The sequence below is a fragment of the Malaya genurostris genome, chromosome 2 (assembly GCF_030247185.1).
Source record: "Malaya genurostris strain Urasoe2022 chromosome 2, Malgen_1.1, whole genome shotgun sequence".
Lineage (NCBI taxonomy): Eukaryota > Metazoa > Arthropoda > Insecta > Diptera > Culicidae > Malaya > Malaya genurostris.
Genome location: NC_080571.1, coordinates 313,973,358 through 313,985,104, shown reverse-complemented (window position 1 = coordinate 313,985,104; position 11,747 = coordinate 313,973,358). Strand labels below are relative to the sequence as shown.

Sequence of the window (11,747 nt, the reverse complement as noted above, 5' to 3'; positions counted from 1 at the left end):
TGCGTTGTGGACGTTTCTGTTGAGCAATGAAACTAACATTCTCCGATTATAAAATTTAGCAATATTTCATATTGAAAGAATGCGAGTAGGGCGAAATGGATCAACTGTGGTCTTTTGGTGAAGACAACAGCAGAACAATCAAAAGAACTATGTGAGTATTAACAGTGCAAAACCATTAATAGGGCATTTTCAGAATGAATGGAACTCGAAAACTTTGTCTGAGAATGTGAACAATATATACCCCACTTCGTTTACCAATAAAGAAAACATAGAAATAAATGTGATGGACTTTTTGAATGTTTGTCCTTAAATATGCACCAATATAATTTTTACCGACTGCTCTTATTCGTCGGGTTTACATGCTGTCAAAATAATATTCGGCCTTGTTAAAAAACTACGGCAACAGCGTATGGGAATCGATACAGGTGGTTCATTTCTCGATTCATGCCGACTTCGATCTAAATCTTACACAAACACCAATACGCGCTTACTACATTTTGCAGATTGAATACAACAAACACCGTTGCTTTCCAGAAGTTGTCGGGATATGCTGGGCCAATGCTTGTGCGTACGCTACATGATGAGAGAGCTGAGAGATCGAGAGAGCCGGTGTACTGTTGCCAGCAGCATAGAACTTCAAAGCAGCGTAAATGTTCGGTTTGTTTCATACGTTATCGTGAATGCAGTGAGTGTAGTCACGCGTACGGATATTTTGCTGTTCCGCTCTCATCCAACTGTTAATTCTACTCAGTAAAAAAATAGTTCAAACATTATGTTTTCGTAGATAACATTTTTCGCGTAAGGTCAATTCCGGAGATTATATCAAGAATCAGTTGAAATACTTAGGTTTAGTGCTCGCCATTATTTCACAGTTTTAGTCCAAATATAAACAGTAATAGCCGGAGGCAACATAAACTGCTATGAATGCCTAGCTGTTGATTACGTTTCAAGTAAGAGAGTGTTTCTTTCGCCAACGAGAGTGAGGTTATGTTTTAGTGTTTTTTGTTTATTTTTTCATATCTGACATTTCAAACGAACGCCGCTGCGCATTGTGTGACAGCTTACTGGTATGTTTAGTTATATATGTGTGGGGGAAAGTTTGAAGTTGATCAAAGAAGTGGTCCCAGATGATTTGTGCAGCGATAGCATTGCTGGAATGTTAAGAAAACCTGTTTAAAATATTAATATTACATATTAATATTACACCCGAAACATAAGTGATTGGCACTACTTCCGAATATTATTAAAAGACAAATAGAATCAAGGTCAATGTTTTATTTCTATCAAATTGAGTGGAGAAGCGTTATAATAGAGACTACATAAATCGGTGCGAAGTTAAAGTCATTTAGCTATTGGATTGATAATCTTTCTCGGTGAGAAGAATATTGATATCAAGAGCCTTTGAAATGATAAACAGTTCAGCGGGACGATCACTTTCGCATGTCGAATTTGTATATACCGATTTGAATGAACATCAACTTTTCTTCATTAATATTAAATGTAATTAAATTATCTGGGACCACTTCTTAACAAATTCAACGGGAATGAATATTCAACTTCATTCAATACCGTTTGCCATTTCTAGCTGTTTGACAAACATCTACAGCAGCATCGATTTTCATTGAGAGTTCCCTGACTGCGCAACCGAGCTGTAAAGTTATATCCTGTCAGGTAAAAGGACTATCATCTGCGTACGTCGAAATTGTTAACGCGTTGGTTAAGATGAACTGAAAAATTCTGCCCCAGGACTAGAGGAGTATTAGGTTTTTTATCGTGACGACACAAATGAACAAGTATTCATCCTTGACAGTTCAGCGGTACTGTTTACAAACAAGTTTAAACAAAAATCGAAGAGCACATCTTAAACAATCATCTTTAGACCTGGCAACTAGTCACTTTTATTCATCAAATCTCAAAAACAAACCGTATCCAATCGCGAACAAATGCTTCAAAACTCTATTTAGGCGATATGGACCGTAAATGGTCTGATCCAATTTGTCAATAAACAAACAAAAGAAATTTCTATTTACAAACAGTACTGCTGAACTGTCAAAATTTGTTCATCCGATTGAGGTTAGCAGTGACGGTAAAAAACCTAATTGGTGAACAGTGATCGTTGAAAACTTACTGCTTAAAGGCCACCAAATTGTTGAAGATGGTGTTTGCGACAGCAAAACAATCAGGAAGAATTCCGGCTGAAATCCAAACGCCATGATCCGGATCATTCTGAGTGTAGTATAGGCGATGAGTGGAAAGTGCATGAATGAGAGAAAAAAATGTCAAAAGTGTTGATGTCTGTTGTCGATGGAGTTTCTGTTCAAGTGATTCCAGTGAAATAGTTTTGTCCAGCGCTGCAAAGATTTTAGTTTGTTCCCACAAATTGGCAGTATAGCAAGTGAAACGCAGTCAAAATAAGCCGCAAAGTTGGAGCTAATAGGAAACATAGCGGCTTTGGACACCCCGTCAGGATTAGACACTAGCTCACTATCTCACACATACACTATGCCACATCAGTACGGCATTCCGGGCTATGGCCAAACGCCACCGAGTCCACCTACGCACCACGGAGGAGCACTCATTCCACGACACGGTGGCGGAGCCGTCATTCCAGTATCTGCCAACTCGAATACCGGTAATATGGGACCATCCGGGACTCCCATCTTCCGGGGAACAATCGAAGAGCGACGGTTAACACGGGAAGCAATGGAAAAGTATCTGCGGGATCGCAACAACATGGTTATTGTGATACTGCATGCAAAGGTAATTATTTATTCATCTTTCAATCATCATCAGCGTACGGCGAGACTCCGCCGGTGTCATGATGGGGTGAAATGTGTTTTCCTGTTGCTCTCGGTGCTATTGCTAAGTATTCCGGTGCCATCGTTTTGCGCATCTTAAATATATACCCCCACAGGTGCGAGATCATTCAGAGGGCTTTCACGGACGAGATTCAGATGTGATTTTAATGATATTTTGCCAAGAGGCATTAGATGCGTCATATATTGGTGTGATAGTCCCCGGTAGTGGTAATTATTTTACATTGATGCTTCTTTCATTAGCTACGTTGAATGCGAAGGGTCAAGCTCTTCTCATCGTTTTACACGCATGTAACTAAAAAGTGTGTGGCGAGTCGATTGACACTAAACTAATAAAAACGAACAAAACGTTATTGTTTTTTTTTCTACAATCACGGCTACGTGTGTGTTTTATATTTTAATTTGAAAGCTGAATAATTCAATATTAAAGGGAATGTATGTAAAATTTTACAAATATTTCTGTTTCCCTGAATTTTAGAACATACTCCAATAAGTATTCTGATAGGAAGTATAGTATGACAAAAGAATTGTGTGCTGGACAGATAACGTTAGCACAACACAACTCATTCTGCACTATCGAAAAAATGTAATGAATGATTTGTAGGCGTAAAATTATTTATCCAAAAATTTCCTACCCTTAAAATTAACAAAGATTAAAAATCCGCAGTAGTTGAAATTTACAGCAAAATCGGCTTTAAATGAGGGATGCTGAACATTTCGTAATTTCCTTCTAAGGATGAATGACTATAGCTCCTTACCGGATTTTGCGTAAGAAACGTTGGAATATTGTTCAATTTTAGTTCAACCTACCAACCTTCTTTCTATGGAGAACCAACAGTTTGGATGCGCCGATTGTAATGCTGAACAATTTCATATTATATTACATCCTAACCCTTATCGGATTCACATTAATAATATGCAGCGCCATCTTTATCAGTCACGTAATAGTCGAGTTTGCAATTTTCAGTGGGAGCGCTGTACTATGATTCTTTTATTAATTTTTAGTACCTCACGGGTGACCAGTTTGTGCAAAGTGCACATGAATGAATTCATATTTTTACTTTACTTCGTCTTCGATTTATGACAGCCGACAAGCAATGCTCGATGAACAGTCGGTCCCAAGTCGAGAAATTGGAAAAAGTCGAGAAATTGGTTTCACCGAGAAAAAAGTCGGGAATTTTAGTGATAGACCGGGAAAGATTGGATTTTTATTATTTTTCAGAATAAGTATTCAACACAATTGTAAAATTGATCGCAAAGTCTCAAGGTAACATAGCGAAAATTAGCAATAAAATTAATAAAAAAATCTTAGGATCCTTCATGCTTTTAAGTTTGCTAAAAATAATTTGTCTCAGTAATGTCATCTTGAGATAATACTTGTGTAATACTCATATTTCTGTGAGATGTGATGATGTGACTCACAAAATTGGAAAAGTTCTTGACTTTGATCTTATCCACCGTTTGTAGGGAGTATTTGAGTTCCTTCTTCGAGAACTAAAACTGATTTCTTAGGACCAGAAAGATATAGAATATGGATTGATTTCTTCAGTGAATCTATGTTTATTTTTCTTCAAAGGTCCCCAACTATTCCATAGTAAGATAACATCGTAATATTGATGTAGATGGAGAAGAATTGAATTTAGTGAGCTTTTAGGGAGTGTATCGAAAATAAGCTATCCACAAATTTTTCTTTCAAATTATAATAAAAAACGATATTTAATTCAAACTAAAAATTGATCCTTTATTGTACGAGGATCCTTGATTGGAAACCGGATGAAATTTAAGTTATTCCTTCACGAATTTTTGAACTTTTGATGGAACGCTGATTTTGGCATAACGAGCCGACGCTAAATCCGGCCAAAACAGTGGAGGTGTACTATACTTCTTATATAAAGGCAGCAATCTCTTCGGGAGACACTCAGATCGATAGATTTCTGCATTTATAGTTCCGGTAGTGTGAAAAATGGTTGACTTCAAACCACAGAAGCATATTGCTTGCCATACCAGTACTTTTCGACCGAATTTCTCCACTTGAATCGACCTGTCCGCATCGCTCACATTCTCCCCAACGACGACAGTAAAGTATTGTGGACCTGGAAGGGTTTTTAAGTCCTCCTTTTCATAAGTCTCATCGTCCATCAAAACGCATGCATCCGGACACTGCAAAAGACGCGGATACAATTTCCGGGCCCTTGTTGCTGCTCGCTTGTTCTGTTCTACACTTTGTTTCGAGATTTTCTGCTTCTTGTAGGTCTTCAGGAAATTTCGCCTCTTGATACGCTGGATCATTCCGATACTCGTTCCTGCTTTTTTGGCCAAATCACGTATTGAAATTGATTTGTTCTTCATGATTAGAGATACCACTTTCTGTTCCAGTTTCGGGTTGGAAGAACCAAGTTTTCTGCCTCTTCCTGGTAGCTCATCCAAAGATTAGTGTTCCCCGAACTTATTAATGATGGTTTTAACACTGGCATGATGAATTCCAAACCGCTTCGCCAATTTTCGTATAGTAATACCCTGCTCACTCAGCCATGTATCCAGAACCTTAATTTTCACTTCCTTTTCAATACGCGACATTTTGAAAACGCAGAATTTCAACCGCACAAACAAGTAAACAAACGAAAGCCGACAGCCAAACGCACAGCATACTGTGATCTGAGCATAAAAAAACCATCACAAATACATGCGTACAACACAAATGTATGTGGATAGCTTATTTTCGATACACTCCTTAGAGCTGATAGACTACTAACTTAAATAATGTAATGATTTAAATTATGTATGGCTGTATCGAAATAAAGCCTAAAACAATTTTAATTGGGTTTACATTGCTTTCGATATGAGATCTGTATCCTAGCCGATTAGTTCTAAAGTGGTAGAATAAATAACTAATTGAAGTTATCATTGCACAATTTGAAATCCTGAATGTTATTGATATTGATTGATGATCTGAATCAAAATCAGTTCAATACAAATGTTATATTGATCTGATAGAATCAGATCAATTGTAGAAGGATTTCTTCATAGAAGATAAATTAGCAGGGCTATTGGAAATAAAACTGGCTAAAAAACAGCGGAGTTTTCATCATGAAGAACTCGTATTTTCTGATTATTTTTCTTATTACTCCCCGAGAGATACCTAGCATTTAGAATCCTATTAGGAAAAAATAGATCAATATCGTGTGCTCATCAACGCATCGAAATCGTAAACATGCTGCATTTCAAAAATTGGATGACATGATTGTATCTATTGTTTATTGACTAATAGATACATTAGATTTTTTTTTGTTTTAATTCACCTAGTGGTGTAATGATGCCTTTCACATTTTCATTTTCTCCTGTACATTAATGTCTTTTTTAAGCGGTCTTTTATTATGCGCTTTTTTGCGACTTTCTATATGCGAATTTTCAGAGTTATGCGGTTTTTTATGCGAAGTTTCAGAGTTATGCGGTTTTTTATGCGAATTTTCAGAGTTATGCGGTTTTTTAGGCGAGTTTTCAGAGTTATGCGGTACGTAAACTCGCATAAAAAAGACTTCAGTGTATGTTGCAGCAGAAATTCTCTGAAATACAACAACTTAAAAAGTTCAGAAAATAGTTTTGAAGATTTCTGTTGCAAATTTTATCATATTTGAGATTATTATTGCCGGTACTTCCGGAACCGAAAGCTATATATCGGCATAGTGACATTCGGTTCATTCAACCATGCACTAATATGACCTACACATTTGTTTACCATTTTCTATGACGATTTTAATATTGAAAAAAAAAGTACCGGTAGACGGACTTGGATAAAATTCAGAAAATCATTTATGGGACTATCAATGGTTTATTTGGTTATAGAGTCTCATGGTCTGAAAACTAGAGAAAATCACTAGCCAACATAAAGAAGTAGCTTATGAACAAAGTATTCCTGAGTTTGATGTTTTCATACTGAGCACCCTATCTCCGGAACCAGGGATTTGATCCGAATGAATGTTAGGATATTCTTATGTCATCTTAATAACTTCCAATTCTGAGAAAAGTGAATGACATTATTTTCACATTTTTGGTACATTATTTTCACATTTTTATGCATATCACCCTGTAATATCGGAACCGGAAGTTGGATCCAAATGAAATTTCAGAACTTTGTATGGGATCATAAGATCTTTTATATGAATCTAAATTTTCCTGCTCCATGATTGATTCTGGGGGATTTAAATTCGCACGGAATGATGTGGGGTTCCGTTTACAATGATAGCAGATCATCTTTAATACAAAACATTTGTGACAATTTTAGCATGACGGTATTAAATATGGGTAGCATGACACGGATCCCAAGACCTCCTGCACGCCCAAGTGCATTAGATCTATCTCTTTGCTCAACATCAATTCGACTAGATTGCACCTGGAAAATTTTGCCTGATTTACACGGTAGCGATCATTTACCAATCATCATCTCAATTAGCTGTAACAAATGTATTGCTAATTCAGCTAGTATTCCATATGATTTGACAAAAAATATCGACTGGATTAAATACCAAAGTAGAATCTCTAGTATTTTGAATTCAATGGAAGAGCTCCCTCCACTTGAAGAATATGACTTCCTCATTTGTTCGATTCTGGAGGCAGCAGAACAATCCCAAACTAAACGCTTTCCTGGGCCAACGACTAACAGAAGGCCTCCCAACCCCTGGTGGGACAAAGAGTGCTCAGAGGCTAAACTCGCAAAACAAAATGCTTGCAAGACGTTTCTAAAACGGGGAGGAGGAACTCCTCAGAATTTTGAAAAACTTATGGTTTTAGAAACCAAGTACAAGAGCATACTTCGAGCCAAAAAATGTAGCTATTGGAGACATTTTGTCGAAGGTTTGTCAAGAGAAACCTCAATGAGCACTCTTTGGAATACGGCCAGACGAATGAGGAATCGTAACGTGGGCAATGAGAGTGATGAATACTCGAACCGATGGATATTTGACTTTGCTAGGAAAGTTTGCCCAGATTCTGTTCCTACGCAAAGCATTATACGGGAATCTCCTCCAAATAATGGTTTTATTAATAACCCATTTTCAATGATGGAATTTTCTATAGCACTCTTGTCTTGTAACAATAACGCCCCTGGGTTGGACAGAATTAAATTCAACTTGGTGAAGAATCTGCCCGACCTCGCAAAAAGACGTTTGTTGGAATTGTTCAACAAGTTTCTTGAGCAAAATATTGTTCCGCCTGACTGGAGACAAGTGAAAGTTATCGCCATTCAAAAGCCGGGGAAACCAGCTTCCAATCACAACTCATATAGACCCATTGCGATGTTGTCCTGCATCAGAAAATTGTTCGAAAAAATTATTCTACGACGTCTCGACACTTGGGTCGAGACGAACGGTTTGTTGTCAGATACTCAGTTTGGCTTCCGTAGAAATAAAGGGACGAATGATTGCCTTGCATTACTTTCGTCTGACATCCAAATTGCCTTCGCTCAAAAGCAACAAATGGCATCTGTATTTTTAGACATTAAAGGAGCATTTGATTCAGTTTCCATTGATGTTCTTTCAGACAAGCTCCACCAACATGGACTTCCAGCGGTTATAAATAATTATTTGCACAACCTTTTGTCAGAGAAGTGCATGTATTTTTCACATGGCGATTTGGCAACATTCAGAATTAGCTACATGGGTCTCCCGCAAGGCTCATGCCTCAGTCCGCTCCTCTATAATTTTTACGTGAATGACATTGACAGCTGTCTAGTAACCCCATGTACACTAAGGCAATTGGCAGATGATGGCGTGGTTTCAGTTACTGGGCCCAAAGCTATTGATCTGCATAAACCATTGCAAGATACCTTAGATAACTTGTCCGTTTGGGCTGTTCATCTTGGTATCGAATTCTCTGCGGAGAAAACAGAGTTAGTCGTCTTTTCAAGAAAGCATGATCCCGCGCAGCTTCAGCTCCATATGATGGGAAGAATGATCCAACAGGTTTTAACTTTTAAATACCTCGGGGTGTGGTTCGATTCCAAATGCACGTGGGGAGGACACATTAGGTATCTGATAACGAAATGCCAACAAAGAGTAAATTTTCTTCGAACAATAACAGGATCTTGGTGGGGTTCTCATCCGCAAGATCTAATAAAATTGTATCAAACAACAATACTTTCAGTGATGGAATATGGATGCGTTTGTTTTCGTTCCGCTGCAAACTCTCATTTTATCAAACTTGAGCGAATTCAGTACCGTTGTTTGCGAATTGCCTTAGGCTGCATGCACTCGACACATACAATGAGTCTTGAAGTTCTGGCGGGAGTTCTTCCATTAAAAGATCGATTTTGGGAGCTTTCATCACGCCTGCTAATAAGATGTGAGGTGCTGAATCCCATGGTAATTAATAATTTCGAACGACTAGTCGAGCTTCGATCTCAAACAAAATTTATGACAGTATATTTTAACCATATGTCACAGGAAATCAACCCTTCAAGATATATTCCTATCCGTGTCAGCATCCTAAGTGCCCCTGACTCAACTTTATTTTTCGATACATCCATGCAGCGTGAAGTGCGTGGATCATCTACGCTCGACGGAAATCCCAAAAATATTTTCAAGTAAGTTCAGGCATATTGACTCCAGTGTTGGCATTATCATTCTCAAAATATCAAAAATCAGTTATTATCGCCGATAATAATTGTTGGTGATTATCACTTACAAAATCATCGCCGAACATCATGAAGAAAATCATTTGATATTCTGAGAATGATATTAGAAAACGATTATCACTTAATATCGGTGTGCGAAATTTTCAAAACATCAAATATCACCGCTGAGTATGGGGGAAATCATCACCCGTTCAATCTCACTTTAGCGATGTTTCGTAAACTCACACATGATTATCATTCAAAAGCATTATCACGATTATCACCCATGCGCGATTTTCACTACCACATGGTGATATTCCGTGAGGTGAGTGTGGTATTGAAAATCAATTTCAACCAAATCTTAACATGCAGTATGATTATTTTTGGAACGGGTGGTGTCGAAAATCATTGTCTGAAGTTATTTGAAATTGATGATAGTGAATTTCGGTTCGTAAAATTTTATCAAAACCCATGCAATATGGGTATTTTTGGAACGGGTATGATGAGTAGGTGTTGAATATTGATGTCTGGAGTCATTTTGAAATCCAACATGGCGGCTCTCGGTTCATGAAAATTCAACTAAACCCATGCAATATGGGTATTTTTGGAACGGGTATGATGAGTAGATGTTGAATATTGATGTCTGGAGTCATTTTGAAATCCAAGATGGCGGCTTTCGGTTCATGAAAATTCATCTAAACCCATGCAATATGGGTATTTTTGGAACGGGTATGATGAGTAGATGTTGAATATTGATGTCTGGAGTCATTTTGAAATCCAAGATGGCGGCTTTCGGTTCATGAAAATTCATCTAAACCCATGCAATATGGGTATTTTTGGAACGGGTATGATGAGTAGGTGTTGAATATTGATGTCTGGAGTCATTTTGAAATCCAACATGGCGGCTCTCGGTTCATGAAAATTCAACTAAACCCATGCAATATGGGTATTTTTGGAACGGGTATGATGAGTAGGTGTTGAATATTGATGTCTGGAGTCATTTTGAAATCCAACATGGCGGCTCTCGGTTCATGAAAATTCAACTAAACCCATGCAATATGGGTGTTTTTAGAACGGGTATGATGAGTAGGTGTTGAATATTGATGTCTGGAGTCATTTTGAAATCCAACATGGCGGCTCTCGGTTCATGAAAATTCAACTAAACCCATGCAATATGGGTATTTTTGGAACGGGTATGATGAGTAGATGTTGAATATTGATGTCTGGAGTCATTTTGAAATCCAACATGGCGGCTCTCGGTTCATGAAAATTCAACTAAACCCATGCAATATGGGTATTTTTGGAACGGGTATGATGAGTAGATGTTGAATATTGATGTCTGGAGTCATTTTGAAATCCAAGATGGCGGCTTTCGGTTCATGAAAATTCATCTAAACCCATGCAATATGGGTATTTTTGGAACGGGTATGATGAGTAGATGTTGAATATTGATGTCTGGAGTCATTTTGAAATCCAAGATGGCGGCTTTCGGTTCATGAAAATTCATCTAAACCCATGCAATATGGGTATTTTTGGAACGGGTATGATGAGTAGGTGTTGAATATTGATGTCTGGAGTCATTTTGAAATCCAACATGGCGGCTCTCGGTTCATGAAAATTCAACTAAACCCATGCAATATGGGTATTTTTGGAACGGGTATGATGAGTAGATGTTGAATATTGATGTCTGGAGTCATTTTGAAATCCAACATGGCGGCTCTCGGTTCATGAAAATTCAACTAAACCCATGCAATATGGGTATTTTTGGAACGGGTATGATGAGTAGATGTTAAATATTGATGTCTGGAGTCATTTTGAAATCCAAGATGGCGGCTCTCGGTTCATGAAAATTCAACTAAACCCATGCAATATGGGTATTTTTGGAACGGGTATGATGAGTAGGTGTTGAATATTGATGTCTGGAGTCATTTTGAAATCCAACATGGTGGCTCTCGGTCCATGAAAATTCAACTAAACCCATGCAATATGGGTATTTTTGGAACGGATATGATGAGTAGATGTTGAATATTGGTATCTGAAGTCATTTTGAAATAGAAGATGGCGGCTCTTGGTTCATGAAAATTCATCTGAAACCATGCAATATGGGTATTTTTGGAACGGGTATGATGAGTAGATGTTGAATATTGATGTCTGGAGTCATTTTGAAATCCAAGATGGCGGCTTTCGGTTCATGAAAATTCATCTAAACCCATGCAATATGGGTATTTTTGGAACGGGTATGATGAGTAGATGTTGAATATTGATGTCTGGAGTCATTTTGAAATCCAAGATGGCGGCTTTCGGTTCATGAAAATTCATCGAAA

The 11,747-nt window shown here is 37.7% G+C and overlaps 1 protein-coding gene across 3 annotated transcripts in view; it reads left to right on the top strand.

Annotated features, from left to right (window-relative positions):
• The first annotated feature begins 683 nt into the window (after positions 1–683).
• The window catches only part of LOC131431156 (suppressor of hairless protein), a 37,313-nt gene continuing 26,249 nt past the window's right edge, over positions 684–11,747 (top strand). The window contains exons 1-3 of one of the 3 annotated variants that reach the window (XM_058596702.1): positions 684–1,067; positions 1,586–1,763; positions 2,138–2,760. In XM_058596702.1, the coding sequence (XP_058452685.1) occupies positions 2,503–2,760 (258 nt within the window). In that variant the 5' untranslated portion in view covers positions 684–1,067; positions 1,586–1,763; positions 2,138–2,502. The remainder of the gene's footprint in view (positions 1,068–1,585; positions 1,764–2,137; positions 2,761–11,747) is intronic. The other 2 variants (XM_058596704.1, XM_058596703.1) reach the window with 2 other exon arrangements.